This window comes from Emys orbicularis, chromosome 19 (genome assembly GCF_028017835.1).
Source record: "Emys orbicularis isolate rEmyOrb1 chromosome 19, rEmyOrb1.hap1, whole genome shotgun sequence".
Classification (NCBI taxonomy): Eukaryota; Metazoa; Chordata; order Testudines; family Emydidae; genus Emys; species Emys orbicularis.
In genome coordinates this window covers 20,284,385-20,306,657 of record NC_088701.1, presented here as the reverse complement: position 1 = coordinate 20,306,657, position 22,273 = coordinate 20,284,385, and the positions used below count along the sequence as shown (strand labels likewise).

The following is a 22,273-nucleotide window of genomic DNA, read 5'->3' as shown; positions in this document are numbered from 1 at the left end:
TATCAGGGTAGGGCTTAAAGAGCCTAGCAGGGACATACTCCTTCTCGTTGTAGACATTCAGAAGTGGGAGAGGCTTTCAAAAATATTTGTACTTTGTGCCTCCTTCTGTGTGGGAGTCAGATGGATTACCCAAGGCGCTGACCCTGGGTGTTTTGACCGTGGAGCTATACAGCGGCACATTTCCTTGCCCAGAGTGCAAAACACACACCTTCAGTCTCAACTGGCTTTTATTTTAGATCAAGAAGGGAAACAAGTCAGAAGAAACGGGAAGATGCCAGGCGACAGCCCTGCGTGTCTCCTGTCATAAAGGCTGCAGCTGCTCTCAAAGGAGCGCTGTCTGAGTGCCTTTCCTTATTTCTCTTGCGCTGTGACGTTTAATTGGGATCTGCCATATACAGCAGAACCTCAGAGTTACGAACGGACCAGTCAACCGCACACCTCATGTGGAACCAGACGTACGCAATCAGGCAGCAGCAGAGAAAAACAAACAAAACCAAGCGCCAATACAGGACAGTACTGTGTTCAATGTAAGCGAATAAAAACCAAGGGAACGCAGCATTTTTCTTCTGCAGAGTAAAGTCTCAATGCTGTATTAAGCCAATGTTCAGTTGTAAACTTTTTGGAAGAACAACCGGAACGTTTTGCTCCGCGTTCTGACCCTTTCAGAGTTCTGAACAACCTCCCTTATCAAGGTGTTCATAACTCTGAGGTTTTACTGTCTTGTTTGGAGGGGCGGGGGGGGGGGGGGGGAAAGGCGGTTGTTGTAGATTTCTTGATTTATGTCGGGTTGTCTGGGCCTGATTCGCAAAAGGCCCCCTTTCCCTCCATTCTGGCCCAGGCAACGTCACATGCCTTTGTTCCTTTTTAAGGCTCCTGTGCAGAGCCGGAGCTCAATGAGAATCAGGCCCCCTGTGACTGCCCTATATTTTTGCTTGTGTGAACCTAGAGGAAATATACAAACGAATCCCAATGTCTTGAGGCTATAAAAGTTCTTTCCAAGCGGCAAAGAACTAAAGGAAGGTTCAGGAGTAAAAGAACCCTCTGCTAACATCTGTGAGAGGAAAGGAGTGATACTATTTCATGGGAGCATTCCCCCAACGCTCCGCCTTCAGCAGGTTGAATGAGCTAGGCCAGCTGCCAGCCACACCCAGCCCTCCGTAAAATGATCCTTCCTCTGCCCTCTAACCAAGCCCCGCTGTTCTAACGGATAAAAGGAGAGGAAGGCTCAGAGGGACGCATTTGCTCTCGCCTGATCTCCACTGTAGCCTGCCTGAGCTTTCTTGGGAGGGGAAGTACAGAACCCAGCCCAGTAGCCATGTCGAGGTCTGTAAGTTTCAGCTCTCGCTCTGCTGCCCCCCCAGGGGCCTTTAGACAGGTCCGAGTCAGCAATGTCTCCTCGACCCGCGGCTTGGGCGGGGGTGCCGGCTTGGGAAGGGCAGGTGGCTTTGGCAGCTCCAGTCTCTATAGCTTAGGCTCTGCCAACAAGAGGATTTCGCTGGGCGGTGGAGGCAGCTCCTACGGCGTCCACTCTGGATATGGGCTCGGCGCTGGGTACGGCGCAGGAGCCGGTGGTGGGTTCGCAGGTGCCGGCATCCAAGAGGTGACCATCAACCCGAGCCTCCTGGTGCCCCTCAACGTGCAGATCGACCCCACCCTCCAGACGGTCCGTAAAGAGGAGAAGGAGCAGATCAAGACCCTCAACAACAAATTCGCCTCCTTCATCGACAAGGTGAGATGCAGGAACAGGTGGCAACTCGTGAGATGATCCAAACCCCAGTGAAACCAGCGGGGGACTTTCACTGGACTTCAGTGGGCTTTGGATCAGGCCCCGTAGTTCTAAAGATGGATGGTAAAATTATCCTGTAGCCCTTATTGAATTCTTACTCTTGTTGACTTCCACAACAATTTTTGCTTCAGTGAAGGCCTCGGCGCTTGCTCCCTGTTTATTAAGCTGGTATCCCAGGGATTTCAGAAGCCCCAAAAGGTCAGATCTGGGTGCTAATCCAACACCACCAAACTCAAGGCGGTGCTTGGACCTGGGGCTTTGAGCTGACCTGTTCTCAGGACTTGCCGTAAATCGGTGTGGCTCTATTGAAGTTAATTGACACCCATTTAGCTCTGCTGTTTTACCCCAGGTGGGCAACTGACCCATGTGCAAAATTTGGATGGGAATCCAGGCTGGGGGGTTTAAATCCCCTCGAAGGGTGACGGGCGTTCAGCTCTATGATCCAGTTGCCCTCGAAGTCATTAGGCAGATTCCCAGGGGAAGCAAAATCTGACCCTCTCTAGCAATAAAAAGCTGCCTTTGCATAGTGAACCAGTCGTAGGAAAACTGGGGTGTTATCTCGGTTCAGAATCTCAAAACCTCTCCCTGAATAGTTCCAATCCCTTTCCCCTCCCCCACACCTCGCACGATATGTAAGTCCTTGAAGCAATCCAGTGGTTCTCAAGCTTTTGCACGGGTGACCCCTTTCACACAGCTAGCCTCTGTGTGCGACCCCCCCCCTTATACATTAAAAACACTTTTGTACCTATTTAACACCATTATAAATGCTGGAGGCAAAGCGGGGTTTGGGGTGGAGGCTGACAGCTCACGACCCCCCATGTAATAACCTCATGACCCCCTGAGGGGTCCTGACCCCCAGTTTGAGAACCCCTGTGATAGACTGTTCTCCTAGCTTTGTGCCGTTATAGCTGGCTCGCTAACGAGGTCTGGTTCCCCTCCTGGCTTGCAGGTCCGCTTCCTAGAGCAGCAAAACAAAGTGCTGGAGACCAAATGGAGCCTCCTGCAGGACCAAAAGACCACCCGCAGCAACATTGCTCCCATGTTCGAGGCCTACATCAACAACCTGCGGAAGCAGCTAGACGGGTGGCTGAATGACAAGGGGCGCCTGGAGGGCGAGCTGAAGAACATGCAGGATCTTGTGGAGGATTTCAGGAACAAGTAATGTATCATCTAGTTGTCTAACGGTATGCTGAGCCCGGGAGAGCTGTCTGGCATCCTTGCAAAGATAGCTCAGGCTCGTCAGTGGGGGAATCCTTTCGAAGGCAGGGGACGATGACCCATTGCAGAAAATAGCTTACATGCCAGCACCGTAATTGCTTTCTGTTGCTTGTGTATTCCCCACACCTGTTGCTGTAGCGTTCTGTCCCCTCTAGTGGCACTGAGGTAGGGTGTGTGTGTGTGTGTGTGTGTGCGTGCTACAGCCTTTGGCTCATGCACTGAGGTCCCAGGTTCAATCCTGCCCACCAATGACCATCTAGTGGCACTGAGGTAGAGGTGGGTGTGTGCGTGCACGTGCACACATGCTACAGCCTTAGCTAAGAGCCAAATGGCTTTTGGCTCATGCACTGAGGTCCCAGGTTCGATCCTGCCCACCAATGACCATCTAGTGGCACTGAGGTAGAGGTGGGTGTGTGCGTGCACGTGCACACATGCTACAGCCTTAGCTAAGAGCCAAATGGCTTTTGGCTCATGCACTGAGGTCCAGGGCTGCCCGGGGGGTAAGTGGGGCAATTTGCCCCAGGCCTCGGGCCCCACAGGGGCCCCCATGAGAATATAGTAATCTATAGTATTGCAACTTTTTTTTATGGAAGGGGCCCCCAAAATTGCTTTGCCCCGGCCCCCCTGAATCCTCTGGGCAGCCCTGCTGAGGTCCCAGGTTCAATCCCGTCCACCATAAATTTGTTAGTCTCTAAGGTGCCACAAGTACTCCTGTTCTTTTTAAGGTCTGTAAGTGTCACATTTGTACACACGTGCTTCCAACAGCATAGTTTTGTCGAATCTATCTACTGTAATCTTCTAAGGGACATGATTTGTATGTGCCAAGACCATTTAGATGGCTTATTCAGAAGAGATTTCCAGCCCTGTAGTCAGTGGCTGACCTTTGGCTGAGTTACAGATACAGTATTGGAAGAGGGACTGGAAACTCTCTCCAGAAGGAAAGACAGATCGATTGTAGCCAGGGAGAAAGCTTTGTTTGCAAACAGAGACTTTGTACTAAAGCCGGTCGGGAAACAGAATTTCCACTCCCGGGGGGAAATGCCGACATTTCAGAATGTGTTTTTGTTCCGAATTGTAACAAACAAGCGGACTTTTTCAATTTTTCTGTGTGGAGTGGCACTTTCAAAATAGTTCTTCCTGGAAACATCACAATGTTCTGTTTTGGTAATGTCACAACATCATCATAGAAAAGGTTAAATTACATATATCACAGCTATTAAAGATAATAATACCTAGCTCTTATAAAGCACTTTTCGTTAGTAGATCTCAATGCACTTTACAAAGGAGGTCAGTATCATTGCGCCCCTTTTACAGATGGGGAAACTGAGGCACGGGGCAGTGAAATGACTTGCTTAAGGTCACCCAGCAGGCCAGTGGCAGAGGCAGGTCTCCCAAGGCTGTGTCTACACTGCCACTTTCAGCGCTAAAACTTTTGTCGTTCAGGGATGTGAAACCCCCCCTCCCCCCGAGCAACAAAAGTTTTAGTGCTGAAAAGTGCCAGTATAGAGAGTACAGATAAAGCTACTACCGCTCGTTCGGGGTGGTTTATTTTAATCGCCGGGAGAGCTCTCCCCCCAGCGATAAAGTGTGTCTACACTGCGCATGTCACAGCGCGGCCGCGGCAGCGCTGCCGCGGCCATGCTGTGACATGGGTAGTGTAGACCTACCCCAAGTCCCAGTCCACAGCACTATCCAGTAGGCAACACTGCCTATAGAGTAGGTCCCTCTGATTCATAATGTTACATACCTGTCATTGACATAGTCCCAGGGAAACAATGGGGAAAAAATGACTTGTGCTCTAACAAGGGGCTTCTTGATCTTAACCAAATCCCTTGGGAAAGTCCAACTCAAACCACTCCTCGCTCCTTTCACCACAGGCCGCGCCCATCTGAGGAGGGGATGTTAAAAAAACAGTTGGCAAACTGGAGCCAACAGGAACTGTAAATAGTGCAGATAAACCCCAGGGAGTGTCAGGAGAAAAGTCAATAACTGGTAATCCCCGCACAGGTGCAGCTGAGAAACATGTAGATGAAACAAAACAAAGACTGTAGGGGGCTGCATTATCTCCTGGCTATGGGATGTCCCACCCTGGCTTGATTTATTAATGTCTCACCTATGGAGCAGTGCTTTACACCGGTGCAAAGAGGGTTTTAAAAGCTTCCTTTCCTCAGCCCAGATCCTCAGCTGGTCTACATGTAGCTTCACTGGAGCCGTGCAAAGTGGGTGCAAACCCCTGCCCCGGTGCAAAGGCAGTGGAGAATGAAGCCCAGGGGCTTCAGTGCTCTGGCAGCGTGAAGGGGCCTTCAATTGAGTGTGTCTGTAATTAACACGCACTGCAAGGCCCCTTTACAAAGGCAGAGGAGTGTAAAAAAGGGTCAACTTGTAAATAAGAATCAGGCCCTAAGAATTTTGAAGCATGAAACTAATCAAGATGGTTGTGATTCTTCTCTCACTCATACCAGGTTCACACCAGTAACATCAGTGGAGTTGCTCCTGTTTTACACCACTATACTTCCAATCAGGCTCCAGTCATACTGGATTCGGTACCTGGATTGATACCGATAATGGGCATGCCTACACTGCATTGTAAACCCAGGTCATAGAATCATAGAATAGAGTCATAGAAGATCAGGGTTGGAAGGGACCTCAGGAGGTCATCTAGTCCAACCCCCTGCTCAAAGCAGGACCAATTCCCAACTAAATCATCCCAGCCAGGGCTTTGTCAAGCCTGACCTTAAAAACCTCTAAGGAAGGAGATTCCACCACCTCCCTAGGGAACCCATTCCAGTGCTTCACCACCCTCCCAGTGAAAAAGTTTTTCCTAATATCCAACCTAGATCTCCCCCACTGCAACTTGAGACCATTACTCCTTGTTCTGTCATCTGGTACCACTGAGAACAGTGGGACCCGGGCTTGTGGCCTTGGTGTTTCCACGCCTGCGCTTGACCATCCACACTGCATTGTTCAGGGCCGCCCAGAGGATTGAGGGGGCCTGGAGTCTTTGGCGGCGGGGGGCCCCCGCCGCTGAATTACCTCCGAAGACCCGGCGCTTCAGCGGCGGGTCCCGGGGCGGAAGGACCCCCTGCCATGGGTCTTCAGGGCACTTCGGTGGCAGGTCCCGGGGCAGAAGGACCCCTGCCGCCGAATTGCCGCCGAAGACCCGGAGCGGAAGAAGCTCCGGGGGCCCGGGCCCCACGAGAGTTTTCCGGGGCCCCTGGAGCGAGTGAAGGGCCCCGCTCCAGGGGCCCCGAAAAACTCTCGTGGGGGCCCCTGTGGGGCCCGGGGCCTGGGGCAAATTGCTCCACTTGCCCCCCCTCCCCCGGGCAGCCCTGGCATTGTTAACCTGGGCTTACAATTGCTGGCCCCGGGTCTCTCAGCTGTGCTAAGGCATTCATAGCGTACGACGCAGTCCTTCTGACTCGGGTCTGTGGCTTGAGCTGCGTCCACACTGCAAAATGACAGGGCTTGGACCCATCCGCTGAGCGGGACTCAGCCTCTGACCCACTGGCCAAGCAGGGTTCTGGGACCGGGATGCTTGCTGCCCCAAGTCAGAATGATTTGTATGTGGACGGAAGGGGCTTGGGCTCAAACCTATGTGAACCGAAGACCTACCCTTATTTGGGGTGAGGCAGGTAACTCCTTTGATATCTGTTCACTTATTTCATCCCCCTTCTCGCCACACTACAGGTTCTGTCTGCACAGCATGCCAGTGGAAATGTCAAGTTATGCAATACACTCAAGAATGCCGGATTCTCAGCTCATGTAAATTGGTGCAGCTCCATTGATTTCAATGGAGTCACATTGAGTTTTACGAGCTGAAGACCCGGCTTTGTATATGCAAGGCAGCGTTCTGCTGCAGGCAGTAGAAACCAGAACTGCAGCTTCCAGGGTGCCTGTTAAACTCCAGGCTCCTCAAAGCACTTTGGAAAGCAACAGGTTACGTTATGTGCAGCAGCAATGTCAGCAAACAGAGCAGCTCTTATGATCCCAGCAATAGTATCTCACAGACAGCTCCTTGGCTCTGCTCAGCTAGAATAAAAAAACCCGGAGTTGCTCTGCTGGGGATTTCAGGGGCTGTTGTGCTGGGTTTCAGGTATTCCAGGTTGCATTTTCCACTCTGGGGTGGAAAATTCACTTGAGCAAGTGACTCACATGCTGACCTGCATTTCAGAGGGGCAGCTGGGCTCTGGTAGTGCCTGTTAATTTCAGCTGGAATTCTGAATGTTCAGCATTCTTAAAAATCAGGCTTCATGAGCCAGATCCTCAGGGGGTGTAAATTAGCGTGGCTCCAGTTAAGACTGTGGCGCTATGCAGAGGATCCAGCCCATCACGTCTAAAGATGGGTCTTTTTGCTCTGTGATTGTACAGTGCCTCGCTTAATGGGGTCCTGGGCCGTCACCAGGGCGCCTAGCTCCTACTGTAGTACAATCAGCTAGTCATAAAAAATGGATATCCAGAAACGGATGTAGCCCAAATTAGAGAGCACTGGAAAATTTGAGCCGTAGCCTCTCTGTGACTCAGTTTCCCCATTTGTGAAAGGGGACTAATTACACTTGCTGACCTTCTACTGGGGTATTGAGGCTTAATCAATGCCAGCAAAATGCTTTGAAATCTTGGTATAAAGATGTGCATAATAATAGCAATCATAACGAGGAGGAGGAAATACTGCCAGCCAAGTTTGGATTAATTTGCTGTAACGATTCACACCCCTTTTGCACCAGTATTTGCTTTTGGCGGATCTCCTGGGGAGGAACTTGTGACTATTTGCACCAGAAACCTGATTTCAAGAGATCCCGCTCATCCAAACAGGCAACCGAAACAGCATGTGACTCGTGTGTCCAATCAAAGACAAATAACACAGCATGAATTTCAAATATTGGACACTTGCAATGAGCAGTTTGGGCAGACCAAGGGTCAGACCCTCAGCTGGTGTAAATAGGAGTAGTACCATCACTGATTTACACCAGCTGAGGATCTAGGGCTAAGGATTATTTGGTTAAATTTGGAGGGTGTGAGTGTAGGGCAGGGACGGGCAAACTTTTTGGCCTGAGGGCCGCATCGGGTTTCGTAAATTGTATGGAGGGCTGGTTAGGGGAGGGGGTCGAGGCCTAGCCCCCACCTCCTATCTGCCCCCCCCCCCGGGACTCCTGCCCCATCCAACCCCCCCGTTCCCTGATGGCCCCTCTGGGACCCCTGCCCCATCCACCCCCCCACTCCCTGTTCCCTGACCTCCCCCGGACTCCCGCCACCTCATCCAACCCCTCCTCTCATTCCTGACGGCCCCCTGGGACCCCTGCCCCATCCAACCACCCCTTCTCCCTGTCCCCTGACTGCCCCCTTAACCCCTGCCTCTGACTGCCCCCCGCCACTCCATCCAACCCCCCCTCCTTCCTGACTGCCCCCCCGGGACCCCTGCTCCCATTCAACCCTCTGTTCCCCCCCGATCACCCTGATCCCTATCCACACCCCCGCCCCCTGACCACCACCCTGAACTCCCCTGCCCTCTATCCAACCCCCCTGCTCCCTGCCCCTTTACCGCGCTGCCTGGAGCACCGGTGGCTGGCGGTGCTACAGCTGCGCCACCTGGCTGGAGCTGGGCCACGCCACCGTGCAGCACAGAGCACCGGGTCAGGCCGGGCTCTGCAGCTGCACTGCCCCAGGAACTCACAGCCCTGCCGCCCAGAGCATTGCGCCGGCGGCGCGGTGCGCTGAGGCTGCGGGGGAGGGGGACTGAAGGGGAGGGGCTGGGGAGCTCGGGCGCCGGGCAGGACGGTCCCACAGGCTGAATGTGGCCTGCGGGCTGTAGTTTGCCCACCTCTGGTGTAGGGGCTACTCATGGGCTGGGGGGTCAGCTGCTGGGGGGAGCCCTAAGAAGGGAAGAGGAGGGTCAGATGAGGGAGGGGACAAATCTATGCGCCCCCACACACACACTTTAAAAGGCGCTCCACAGAACCTGCAGCAAACAATTTCAAATGACAAACAGATGGTGGGAAATCATACACTGAATGGAGATGATTCTCAAATGGAGCAAGAGGCTAAACTGATCAGCTAAGTTATTCACTGTGAATTTTTGGCCAGGCACTAACTAACGGTGTGTGGCAAACTGTTTTCCCATTCCATGAGAGTTTTTGAGATTTGACTTTTTTCCCCATCCCACATCAGAACAAAAAGTCAAAATCCCCGACATGTATGTAAAATGATCATCTGGAAAAAAATCAGATTGGGCCCAACTGAAATGTTATGTTTCAATTTCAATGTTGTAACATTTTTAAGGCTATTTTTAAGGTATATAAAATGAAGTAAAATTTCAAAACAAAAAAGTCATTTGGAACCGAACACCGAAGCTTTGTTTCTAAAATGTTAAACTGGCCTATTTCTACAATTTCAAAATTGAAAAAAAAAAACCATTTCTCAAATCGGGAGATTTATCCAAACCAACAGATTCAGTTTCCACAAATGGGCGTTTTACGACGAGAAGACGTTTTGTCTAAAAATTCCTGACCAGCTTTAGCTCTAACCAACGTCACTTCCTTTCCTCCCAACAGGTACGAAGATGAAATCAACAAGCGCACGGCAGCAGAGAATGAGTTTGTCATTCTGAAAAAGGTGAGTGGCACGATCCTTGAATGAAATTGCAGAAGCTGATTTTCACAGGCGCTGTAGCGTTTCTAGTGTAGACTAGCCCTGGATGTAGGCAACCCCCGAATTCTTATCTGGGAACCTGAATAAACAGCCTGATTTTCAGAGACAATGAGCACCCCTGACTCCCACTGAAGCCAAACTTGGTCTCACTGTATCTCTGATTATTCTTCAGGATGTCGATGCTTCTTACATGAACAAGGTGGAACTGGAGGCCAAGGTAGATGCCTTGACCGATGAGATCAACTTCCTGAGGGGTCTCTACGAAGCAGTAAGTGACTTTTCCCTCTATCATAAATTAGCGTGACCAGACAGCAAGTGTGAAAAATCGGGACGGGGGTGGGGGGTAATAGGAGCCTATATAAGAAAAAGACCCCAAAATTGGGACTGTCCCTATAAAATCGGGACATCTGGTCTCCCTAATCGTAAATAGGCAGACTGATGGTGTGTAACTCCATCAATGATTGCTTTTTCCAAGGAGATGCTTGGTGATTAGTGCTATGGTATGTAAATATTATGGATGGATAGATCCTGATTTTTCTCTCACTTAAACAAGTACATAAAAGGTTGTTACAAGGAGGAGTGAGAAAAATTGTTCTTCTTAACCTCTGAGGACAGGACAAGAAGCAATGGGCTTAAATTGCAGCAAGGAAGGTTTAGGTTGGACATTAGGAAAAACTTCCTAACTGTCAGAGTGGTTAAGCACTGGAATAAATTGCCTAGGGAGGTTGTGGAATCTCCATCATTGGAGATTTTTAAGAGCAGGTTGGACAAACGCCTGTCAGGGATGGTCTAGAGAATACTTAGTCCTGCCTTGAGTGCAGGGGACTGGACGAGATGACCTCTCGAGGTCCCTTCCAGGTCTATGATTCTAAGTGAGAATCAGGAATAGCTTCCTGGAAGATAATAGAATTATACTGTTGTAAGGAGGAGAATCAGGTCCTATGCATATGGGCAGTTTTCTGCAGAAGATGCAAGTGGCGCAAGCTAAAAAAAATTAATATTGATTTTCTTGTGGCAAAAGAGTTAACTGAGTACTGGTCATGATGCCCAAAGACTCCACCTTGGGCCTCTCTCCAATTCCCATTGGTAAGCCTCCAATACCCTTTCCGTCAGGGTCTGAGGCCCCACCGTAGTCTGCTGCCCTTCTGTGGTCGTTCCTATGTTCACCTGGGCCCTCTCTGTTCCAATTGTTCTATCTTGTAACCCCTTTTTTCCTGCCTCACTGGGACCCATACTTCCCCTTTGCTACCACGCCCTCTCTTAAGTGGGCAATGCCTTTTTATATGGCCAGCCTCATGGCACCCGAAGCAAACCCTTTTCTTTGCCTTGTCTGCAAGGCTTCCTTTTGGCCTTCTATTGCCCAGCCCTTTCCCCTGGGCTAGCCTTCACCTCACAGCTCATATCTGGGCATCTCCTCCAGAGGTTCCCCCGCTGACCACAGGCAAAACATGCCCCTCTTTTTCCTGTTCACCCCACAGAACACATTCTTTTGGGCTTTCTTCTCTCCCCAATCCTAGTAGGGACACTCCCTTTTCTGGTGTCCTCCTCGCTCACAGGCGTAACACTCCTGTGCCCAGGCCTCCGGCCTCCTGGCTCGATACCTTCCTTCCTATCTCGCTCCCGGCGGCCTCTACTAATTTCTTCCTGCAGGAGCTTATAACTGGAGTCTGCCGCAGTTTGGCACCAAATAATTCTGCACATACCATTGTGTCTCCCACTGTCTCTGCTGGTTCTCCAGCACCTGCTGCAGCAGGGCCTGGATCCATCCACACACATTTCTGCAGGGGTGGGGATTCTGGAGTCCAGCCTGGGAGGGTATAAATGCCCTCTGCAAACAAAGCTTCCGCGCACTGCGGCTCCGTTGCCGTTTGCCTCAGGCGTCTCTACAATAGTCTGTCCTGCTCGCCTTGCATCAGGGTAACTGCCTTATACAGTCTTTCACAGTCCACCATAGTCTCTCAACCTCCCCTTGTATCAGGAGCAACCGTGTGCCTGCGTTCTCCACCAAATTGTCACAGTCTGCACCACTCCCCTCTGGTCTGGCGCCTCCTCCTGGTCACTCTGGGGATTAGCTCTTGAGGTTGACACCCCCTTCTGCGGTTTCCATGCCATTGCTCCGCTTCTCCCTCCGGTCTGCAGCCACACTCTCACTCCAGAAACCGCAGCATCCTCTTCCTTCTGGCTGGATCACTCCGCATTTCCCCCCTTCCAGTCTTTCCTCTCCAGCAGTCGTAGGCAGTCTTCCCATTCACTCCCTCAGTGGCTGGCAGGGGAACCCAGGCCTGCCCTCAATTCCAGGTTCCAGTCCAGGGACTCTCAGCTCAGCAGTTCTGGGCTTTCCTCTCTCAGTCCTCACTGCTCCTTCCCTAGACTGCTTCCCACCACCCCTGGTTCCCCTTCTCCCTCTGGGTGTACCAGCTCTAAACCTTCTCCCGTTTCCCAGGGATCAACTGCTGCCTGCCTTCCTGCAGCCTTTTCCAGAAGTCCCCAACTGTTGTCAGTTACCTGGCTTTATACAGGCGCCCCCCCGTTCCTGCACAGCTGAACCTGCTTCCAATTAGTTACCTGCTCCTGGCTCTTCCTCCAGATGCAGCCTCTGGAGGTAATTGGCCTGCCTGACCACCTTAACCCTTTCAATCCCGTGTGAGGTGATCACCCCATCGCAGGAGCTGTGCCTGCCTTTGCTAGGGAGAGTAGGGGGAGCCCTCTCTAGTTTATCCCTCCCTGCCCTCTTACTTGCTCATTTGGCAGTCAGTAGAGATAGTCACTTTACATCCTTGGCTAAGAGTGGTAGAATCTGGCCCTAACTTTGTAGTAAAGTTGGGCCGGATCCAAAACTCTGGATCCAAACTTTGAATACATTTGGATCTGGCCCTTCACACCACAGCTGGGATCCTTTCTCTACAGAGACCCCCCTTAAACTTTGGGTGAGTTTGGATACAGGTGTCAGCTCCATCTCTGCTTTTTTCTCCCCCGCACTTTGCAGCATCAGAAGGATCTGCTTTGGCAGCCACTGTGTTGTGACACTTAGTTGGATTTCTTCCTGGTTAATGATTTATTTGACAAGTTTCCTCTTATCTCCCTTCCTTTCCTTCTCTTGTCTGATCTTAATTGGTGATACCAATAGAACAGGAGGGAGAGATCAGGCAGCTCAGGTAGGGTTGTCAGGTGTCTGGTTTTGGAACCCAGGGACCCTGGTGGCTCCAGTCAGCACTGCTGACCGCGCCGTTAAAAGTCCAGTCGGCGCCGCAGGCAGGCTCCCTACTTGGCTCCATGCAACTCCCGGGAAGCTGCTGGTATCTCCCTCTGGCTCCTAGGCGGAGGAACGGCCACAGAGGATCTGTGCGCTGCCCCCGCCCCCAGCACCAGCTCTGCTGCTTCCATTGGACAGGAATCATGGACAATGGGAGCTGAGGGGGTGGTGCCTGCAGGCGCGGGCAGTGCGGAGAGCCACGTGGTTGTGCCTCCGCTTAGGAGCCGGAGGGAGATGCCGGCAGCTTCCCGGGAGCTGCCTGAGGTAAGCGCCGCTCAGAGCCCGCACCCCCTCCTGCACCCCAGCCCCCTACCCCAGCCCAGAGCCCCCTCTTGCACCTCAAACCCCGGCCCCACCCCAGAGCCCGCACCCCCAGCCGGAACCCTCCCCCTCCCACACACCCCAACCCCCTGTCCCAGCCCGGATCTCTCTCCTGCACCCCAAGCCCCTCATCTCCAGCCCCACCCCAGAGCCTGTACCTGTAGCCCTCACCGCCACTCCTCCCTGCACCCCAACCCCCTACCCCAGCCTGATGAAAATTTGCAAGTGAGCGAGGGTGGGGGAGAGTGAGCAATGGAGGGAGGGAGATGGTGTGAGCAGGGGGCGTGGCCTGGGGAAAGAGGCGGGGTAGGGGGCAGAGCAAGGGTGTTCGGTTTTCTGCAAATAGAAAGTTGGCAACCCCTAAACTCAGCTGAGATAGAAAATTAGCCAATTGAGATTATAATTTTTTTCATGTAATTTGCAGGAACTTCGGGAGCTGCAGGCCCAGGTCTCTGACACCTCTGTGGTCCTCACCATGGACAACAACCGAAACCTGGACATGGACAGCATCATCGCTGAGGTCAAAGCGCAGTACGAGGACATGGCCAAGAAGAGCCGAATGGAAGCTGAGTCCTGGTACCAAACCAAGGTGAGCGCCGATGGAAATCGGGGAACTAGGAGTTTCTGCTATTTAATATGTGTCTGGAGAGGCTAGTCCGTGAGGGGCCATTGAGAGCTATCATGATGACTGTCCTTTATGGAGCTATTGTTGTGTGTCGCAGTTCGAGACGCTGCAGGCCACGGCGGGGAAACACGGGGATGAACTGCGCAACACCAAGACGGAGATCACGGAGATTAACCGCATGATCCATAGACTGCAGGCGGAAATTGACAGCGTGAAAAGCCAGGTGAGGAGTTGGGCCTGGTTTTCCTGCTGCTTCTTCCATAGAGTGTTGAGTCGTGAGTTGAGTAGAAATAAGGTTCATAAATACAGTACAAGGCCTTAAGGTCAGTGCCTATTAAAAGCACTTGGGGAAAGCTGCAGTTATAATGTCAGAAGATGAAGATCTTGCTAGGGAAGGCAACAGCAATCTCCAGAAATTGATGTCCCTCATTATATTGGTCCCAGTACTGCCACCATGACGTCCACTGGCCAGTGCTTCATGCAGTCATGGTCGAGTGGATAGGACACTATTGTAGGAGTCCGGAGATGTGGTTTCTATTCCTGGCTCTATGTCATGATGGCTCAGCCACAGCGAGGCACTGCAGTGCATCATGGAGGATGGAGTCTGACTGGAGAGCCGGGCCCATAGAAAAGAATGGGGCCACGAGGAACATGGGACTACAACTCCCACGAAGCACTGCAGCAGCTGCGGTTGACACCCAGGTTAATAGAGAGACAATGGGGGACACTGGGAGACACTTAATAGAGAGACACTGGACCAACTTCTGTTGGTGAGAGAAACAACACAGAGCTCTTCTTCGGGTCTGGGAACAGGACTTGGAGCGTCACAGCTAAATTCAAGGTGGAACACATTGTTTAGCATAGGTAGTTAGTATATACTCTAAGGGACCATTCAAGGTGGATCCCGCGACGGGAGAGGATCCCAGAGTCCAGGCTCCAATCCGAGGGAAAATGGGACACCGTGTGGGGCTAGTCTGAGACCTTTCCCCCTCTCCCAATGCATGGGGTTGGCCCAAGCTGCTGGCCCAAGCCACCCCTCCCCCTGCACAGGGCTGTCCTGAGCCGCTTGCCTGAGGCCCCCCCCCCCCCCCCTGCAGGGCTGGCATTGCTGTTCTCCCGAGGTCTGCCTGCCCCCCACGCGAGGCTGGGGCTGGCATAGGGTGACCAGATAGCAAGTGTAAAACATCGGGACAAGGGGTGGGAGGTAATAGGTGCCTATATAAGAAAAAGCCCCCAAAATCGGGACTGTCCCTATAAAATCAGGACATCTGGTCACCCTAGGCTGGCATAGCTGTTTGCTTAAGCCCTGCCTCCCCCCGGCCCGAGCCCTGCCTCCCCCTCTGCACGGGGCTGGCATCGCCGCTCGCCCCCCGCATGTTCCTCCACACCCCACTTTTTTGATGAATGCTCACCTTTGCCAGCCAAAACGGGACGTATAGTCACTCTACCCCAAGGCCTACAATGCAGTTTTACAGCCCCACAGCCTGAGACCCACAAGCCCAAGTCAGCTGCCCCGGGCCAGCCAGGGTGTTTAATTTCAGGGCAATAGGGAGCAATCCTGCATGGGTTACGGAGAGGGACATGACACTCCAATTCTTTGCCATCTCTGACTTCTATGATCCATCCACTTACCTTCTCCACTCCCTTTCTGTATCAGGGACGAGCCAGGTGTCCACGGGATCCGCTCATTCAGCCAGGCTGGGGTTTTTCTTCACTTCATCCTGCGCCTTTAATCCGTTCATCAAAGGGATGTTTAACACTCCTGCAAAGCTGATTGTTCATTGCCTGCAAGGCGTGGATATTTGCAATGAATAACCAGAGTGCACACAAAGCGGGGAGATAAGCTATTGTGAATCACTTAGCGGGTGTTTATTTGGTTTCAGGGCAGGGTGGCTGGAACATGCATTCACAAGCAAATAGTGTGATCCAGTCAAGCTGCTTTTGAATAATGAATGACAGTTTAAAAGCAAGTCTTTCCAACCTAACATTTGTACTATTCTACAGATGTATGTAATGTTGATACTACAGTAAAGGGTGCACTAGAAATACAATCCATGCGTAGATAGGCAGGTTGCACTGGGATTTTTTTGTTGTCCTCTGGAAGGTCAGGTATTGCTCATTGCCCAACTACCATAAATGGACCCAAGGTCTGATCTAGAATGGCAGCTCCAGCTGGAGTAACTTCTAAGAAGAAGTCAACTAACTCATTGTGCATTGGGAATGCCTAGATTAGATACATAGATAAATAGATAGATAGTCCATCTCTCTCTGTGTATATCTGTCTCTGATACAAAGATGTCATCGACAGATAGATGGATGGATAGATAGATGGATAGGTCTATCTATTTGTGTGTTTGTCCATCCAGTACAAAGATGGATGGATGAATATCATAGATGGCATAGATGGATGGATGGATACCATATATGTCATGCATGGATGAATACCATAGATGGCATAGAGGGATGGATGGATACCATAGATGTCATGGATGGATGGATGGATGGATGGATACCATAGATGTCATGCATGGATGAATACCATAGATGGCATAGAGGGATGGATGGATACCATAGATGGCATAGAGGGTTGGATGGATACCATAAATGTCATGGATGGATGGATGGATACCATAGATGTCATGCATGGATGAATACCATAGATGGCATAGAGGGATGGATGGATACCATAGATGTCATGGATGGATACCATATATGTCATGCATGGATGGATACCATAGATGCATAGAGGGATGGGTGTATACCATGGATGGCATAGATAGATAGTAGAACAGAAATACCACACCAAGGGGCTGAAACACACACCGAAGTCCCGTGTTGTGCACTTGTAGCGCGCCAAGCTGGAGGCAGCCATTGCTGAGGCCGAGGAACGTGGCGAGAGGGCCATCAAAGATGCCATAGCAAAACAGGAGGAGCTGGAGGCTGCCCTGAATAAAGCCAAGCAGGACATGGCGCGTCAGCTGCGGGAGTACCAAGAGCTGATGAACGTCAAGCTGGCACTGGATATCGAGATCGCCACCTACAGGAAGCTGCTGGAGGGAGAAGAGAGCAGGTGGGTGCAATATACAGGCCTAAAATCATTGGAATAGTGCATCAGAACTAGGCCAACTTACCCCAGAGGGTCTGACCCATGGTGCGTACAGCATGCAAAATCGTTTCTAGAAAGAAGGACCCGTTTCTCCATTGTCCTCCACTTTGAACTGTTATTTACATCTGTGCAAAGAAGATGCGTGATGCTCCCACATCAGAATGGTGGCATTTCACACCTGCTTTGCATGTGGGGGTGAATGGTGACAAGAGCCAGGCAGTAAGGAGTGAGGTCCTGTGTTGTTCATAGTTTTCCATTAGGCATCATTTGCTGTATCATTTGCTCAATCCTACTTCCTTTGAAGTCAACGAGAGTTTTACCCCTGTCTTAACTGGAGCAGGATTCAGGACTTTAAAACTACTCCATAAAGGTAAAAGACGTACAGGGCCTGATCCTGAGAGATGGGGGTTCAATGACCATCATCATCAATGGGAGAGGCAAGTTCTCAGCTCCTCTCTGGATTGGGGCATTACTGCAAAGGTACATCTGTCAAATGGGAATATTCATGGAGGTGGGAGAAAAGTTAACCCCAGAGGCAGGGAAAAGCGAATGCACCACATCAGTCCCACGTGAGCCCAGAACAGATTTCAATGCCCTGCTGCGTTTCCATTGACGTCCACAGCAAAAATCCCATTTAGAGCCAATTGTTTTTCCCTGTGAAAAATTTCAATGAAAATGAATTTTTTTTTTTAGTTTTGACAGCATTTTTCTTCGAAACGTTTCATTTTTAAAAATGAAACATAGAATCATAGAATAATAGAATGTCAGGGTTGGAAGGGACCTCAGGAGGTCATCTACTCCAACCCCCTGCTCAAAGCATGTTCTGTTTTCTCTTGCTGGCAAAAAAAAAAATTCAGTGTAAACAGATTATTGGTCGTGGGAAAATTTTTCATTTTTTTAACCAAAATTCAAAAATTGTTTTGACCAAAGTGACATTTTCCATGGAAACATCCATTTTGTCAAAAAATAAAACCCCAAGAAAACGGTTTACTATTAAAAATAACACACATTGATGGAAAATTTTCAACCAAATCTACTTCCATCAGCTCCTGTCGGAGTAGGATGTGCCAGTAATGTGCCATTAACAACACATGTCCTGAAGGGCTGGAGCATGTTTGTTGATAGCAATGGACAAAGTACCTGATGATACAGCTGTCTCATATTCATTATTTATAACAGCAATCATAATGCATTCCCATTGTGCTGATCTTCAAAGCCAAAAGCCTCTGGGTACCATATCTGATGAGAAGTCTAACCAATATTCTTCTTTCTTGTCTTTGTTTTCCTCCATCAACAGGTTGGCTGGGGACCACGCCGGGAATGTCAGCATCTGTGAGTTGGCTTTACAATTAATTCCTTCCCTAGAGAGGTTTGAGAAAATGCAATTCAAAGTTCACAGGCCATTTACTTTATTGTATTGTATCCCTAGAGAAAATGAATGAGGATGACCCCAATAGTATCCTATAGACCAGGGGTGGAGAACCTTTTTTCTATCAGGGGCCACTGACCCACAGAAAAAATCAGTCGCAGGCCACACACAGCCCTGCCTGGGGGGGGGGGGGGGCGAAGGCTTGGGGCTTCCCCTAGGTCCAGGGTGGGGCCAGAAATTAGGGGTTCAGAGTGCGGGAGGGGGCTCCAGGCTGGGGCAGGGGGTTGGTGTGCAGGAGGTGGTGAGGGCTCCGGTTGGGGATGCAGGCTCTGGTGTGGGACTGGGGATGAGTAGTTTGGGGTGCAGGAGGGGGCTCCAGGCTGGGGCCAAGTGGTTTGGAGAGCGGGAGCGGGCTCAGGGCTGGGGCAGGGGGTTGGGGTGCAAGAGGAGGGTTGGGGTGTGGGCTCTGGGAGGGAGTTTGGGTGTGGGAGGTGGCTCAGGGCTGGGGCAGGGAGTTGGGGTGCAGGTAGGGGTGGGGGGGTGGGGTCTTGGAGAGAGTTCAGGTGCGGGAGGGGTTTCCAACCTGGGGCAGGTGGTTGGGGTGTGGGGTCTGGGAGGGAGTTAGGGTACGGGAGGGGGTTCCGATCTGGGGCAGGGGGGTTGGGGTGCGGGTGGGGATTGGGGGGTGGGGTCTGGGAGGGAGTTAGGGTACGGGAGGGGGTTCCGATCTGGGGCAGGGGGGTTGGGGTGTGGGCTCTGGCCGGGTGGCGCTTACCTCAGGTGGCTCACAGTCAGCGGCTCAGCGGGGCTAAGGCAGGCTTCCTGCCTGCCCTGGCTCTGTGCTGCTCCCAGAAGCAGCCGCCATGTCCGGCCCCTAGGCGGAGGGGCCAGGAGGCTCTGCGCGGCGCGTGCTGCCCGTGCCCACAGGCGCTGCTCCTGCAGTTCCCATTGGCTGCAGTTCCCGGCCAGTGGGAGCTGCGAAGCCGGTGCAGTGGGTGGGGTCAGCGGGCGGAGCTTCCCTGATCGCCCTTGCTCCTAGGGGCCGCAGGGACATGCCGGTCGCTGCGCGGAGCTGACCGGGCTTCTGACGAGCCAGCAGTCACAGCTCCAGCCCCGCCGGCGGGGGAGCGCCGAGGCTCGGGGCTTCCGGCCCACGGTGCAGAGACTTGAAATGAAGCAACTGGCCGGATGCGGCCCGCGAGCCATAGAATCCCCACCCCTGCTGTGGACCTTTCACACACCCTCCAAACCTACAGCGCCTGATTCTCACTGACACCGCTATGAGCTAGGGGTGTGATTCCCAGCTTCAGTAGCCATATTCACGCCAGCTCTCCTCCGAGTTAGTGCTCCAGAATTAGTAACGCAGCCACGGGAGCACGGGGGCAACAGCAGCAGTGGCACAGGTGAGCTGCCCCACGTAGAAACCTTCCTGACCCCACCGCCTGAGCTGCCGCGGCTCCACTACTGTGCGTAGCATGCTAGCTGAGGCCTTGGCTACACTCGGGACTTCACAGGTCTCGCAGCGCTGTATGTACTCCACCTCTCCGAGGGGAATAGCTTGCAGCGCTGCGAGCGAGCGTGCAGCGCTGCAGGCACTGATTACACTGGCGCTTTACAGCGCTGCACTCGCTGCGCTCAGGGGGGTGTTTTTTCACTCCCCTGAGCGCAGCAAGTTGCTGTACAGCGCCGGTGTAGCCAAAGCCTCAGATGAGAGCTAGCAGGGGTATGACTACAGGAGCTGGGAATCACAGCCCCGTAGGCGCCGATTCCGTGGGTGCTCCAGGCTTTTCGTTTAATTTCTTTTATTTGCTAATATGCAATTTAATTATTTTTCAAAAGCCAACATGGAAAAGAAATGTTTCGATCGATCCGAAACAGTTGTTTACAAAAATTATTTCAACCAAAATTTCAAATTTGTTCGTTTTCATTCTATTCTGGAACAGAATCTTTTTTGGACGCATGGAATTTCCTGTGAAAAGGAAAAATCCAGTTACCACACAGCTCTAGTTAGCCCCCATTTGCCATGCACTGGCCACCCTTGGGCCCTGCTCCTGCAATGAGATTCACTAGTACAAACTCCTGCTTCCTTGTGGGAGTCCCATTGTGAATGGGAATCTGCATGAGTACAGGGGTGGGCAGAAGTGCCTCTTAATGCAGGACTGGGGCCTTGTGGCCAGGTCGTGCTCCTGTTCCCATGGCACCCTCTGGGCCTGATTCTCCATTGTTCTGCACCCTGTGTTGGGATTTACACCAGTGCAAAAATGAGTGCAAAGGACACACAAAATGGCTCCTTTGCACGCTTGGCAGTCTCTTTGAACTGGTGTGAATCACGACACAGGGTGCAGGGCGATGGAGAATCAGGCCCTCTCTGCACCAGCTGGGCACAACTGACTGGTGCTGACTGGAGTGGATCTGCAGACCTGGGCATTTACGATGGTTTTGTTTTTGCTCCATAGCTGTGCTCAATTCTAGTGCTGGAGGCGGATACAGCGGCGCAGGTGGGTATGGCTTTGGAGGAGGAATCGGCCTGGGAAGCGGAATGGGCAGTGGGGGCCTCTCCTTCTCCTCCGGAGGGAGCCCTGGTGGTATGAAAGCGTACTCTCTGAGAACAACCTCTTCCAGCAGAAGAAGTGACAGGAACTAAGCTCCAAAAACCAAGCCCATCACTGCCGGAATATGAGTAAAAAATAAATAAATGGCATAGAAAGAAAAAGGTTTTATTGTCTTCTGACAGCCGAACTGGTTGCAAAATGCTGCAGTGATGAATGAAATGCCAGTAAGATACATCACAGTGCATGACCCCACCGCAGATAGCCCAGGGCTTGACTCTGCCCCATTGAGCTTTGCCACCAAGAGCAGGATCTAGGGTGAAATTCACCCCTGTGCAGAGGACAGGCTAATGCCTACACGTGACTTAAGTTCCACTATAGCCCTTGGCCTGGCTCTCTGCATGAAGGTGAATTTCACCCACCCAAAGGCAAAACCATTTGAACATCAAGTTTTTCTAAATTTCTGCTGGGATTTTTCAAATGAGCGCAAGCGAATAAGGTGCTGAACTCCCACTGAATAGGATTTGGGCACCTAAACCCCCTAGGCTGTTTTGAAAACCCCAGCGCTTAGTTAAGAATCCATAAATGGTCCTAGTTTTGTTAAAAAAAAGAAATTGGCTAAAATTCCAATCAGTCTTTCTTTCTTTCTTTCTACAGAAAAAAATGCAGACCGATTTAAAATTGGCTTTTTAGAATGCAGAAATTCACGCACACACAGTGAAGTTTGAAGGGCATAAAATTGCCCAAAATTAAATGTCCAAAAAATGACTTTAAATTTTGCAATACATTCCCCAGCCTTGGGCCTTTCTTCAGGCCAGTCTTTTTTCAATCTGGTACGCTGGATCAAAAATAAATACACCTCTACCCCCATATAACGCTGTCCTTGGGAGCCAAAAAATCTTAGGTGAAACTGCTTTATATCGAAATTGCTTTGATCCGCCGGAGTGCGCAGTCCTGCCCCCCCGGAGCGCTGCTTTACCGCGTTATATCCGAATTCGTGTTATATCGGGTCGCGTTATATCGGGGTAGAGGTGTAGCTTCCATTTATTTCCAACATTCCAAGAGAATGCATGGTGCCATGGCCCATAAGAGTTTACTCTGTTATTTCAGTACACACTGCATTGACAATCTTCGTTTAAAAGCATGCAGAGGGTGGGAATTAATTAGTTTCACCACAAAATGTAAGCAATATGGTTACTACAGTCTCTTCTCACTTACACCGGTGCAAATCAGGAGTAACTCCATTAAAGCCACTGCATAAACATGAGGCAAGTGAGAGGAGAACCAAGCTGAAAGAGCTTGTCTGTGGTAGAAATATTTAGGGACTCTTGAATCTTGTATTGTCATTTATATGTGTGCAAAGTGCTGTCAAATCAGACCGGTGGCGTTTGACACTCTGCAATT

General features: G+C 51.3%; 1 protein-coding gene across 1 annotated transcript; it reads left to right on the top strand.

Annotated features, from left to right (window-relative positions):
* The first annotated feature begins 1,315 nt into the window (after positions 1 to 1,315).
* KRT7 (keratin 7) lies at positions 1,316 to 20,964 on the top strand. The gene is made up of 9 exons (XM_065419546.1): positions 1,316 to 1,729; positions 2,736 to 2,944; positions 9,550 to 9,610; positions 9,819 to 9,914; positions 13,645 to 13,809; positions 13,943 to 14,068; positions 16,695 to 16,915; positions 18,249 to 18,283; positions 20,777 to 20,964. Exons 1-9 carry the CDS (start codon positions 1,316 to 1,318, stop codon positions 20,962 to 20,964), a joined length of 1,515 nt encoding a protein of 504 aa, XP_065275618.1.
* Positions 20,965 to 22,273: the final 1,309 nt, after the last annotated feature.

What these genes read in the sequence shown, in the direction of transcription:
- KRT7 (XM_065419546.1), top strand. Translation starts at nt 1,316, where the DNA reads ATGTCGAGGTCTGTAAGTTTCAGCTCTCGCTCTGCTGCCCCCCCAGGG. An exon ending in TCGCCTCCTTCATCGACAAG is followed by an intron (nt 1,730 to 2,735) that starts GTGAGATGCAGG and finishes CCTGGCTTGCAG; the next exon opens with GTCCGCTTCCTAGAGCAGCA. An exon ending in AGTCCTGGTACCAAACCAAG is followed by an intron (nt 13,810 to 13,942) that starts GTGAGCGCCGAT and finishes TGTGTGTCGCAG; the next exon opens with TTCGAGACGCTGCAGGCCAC.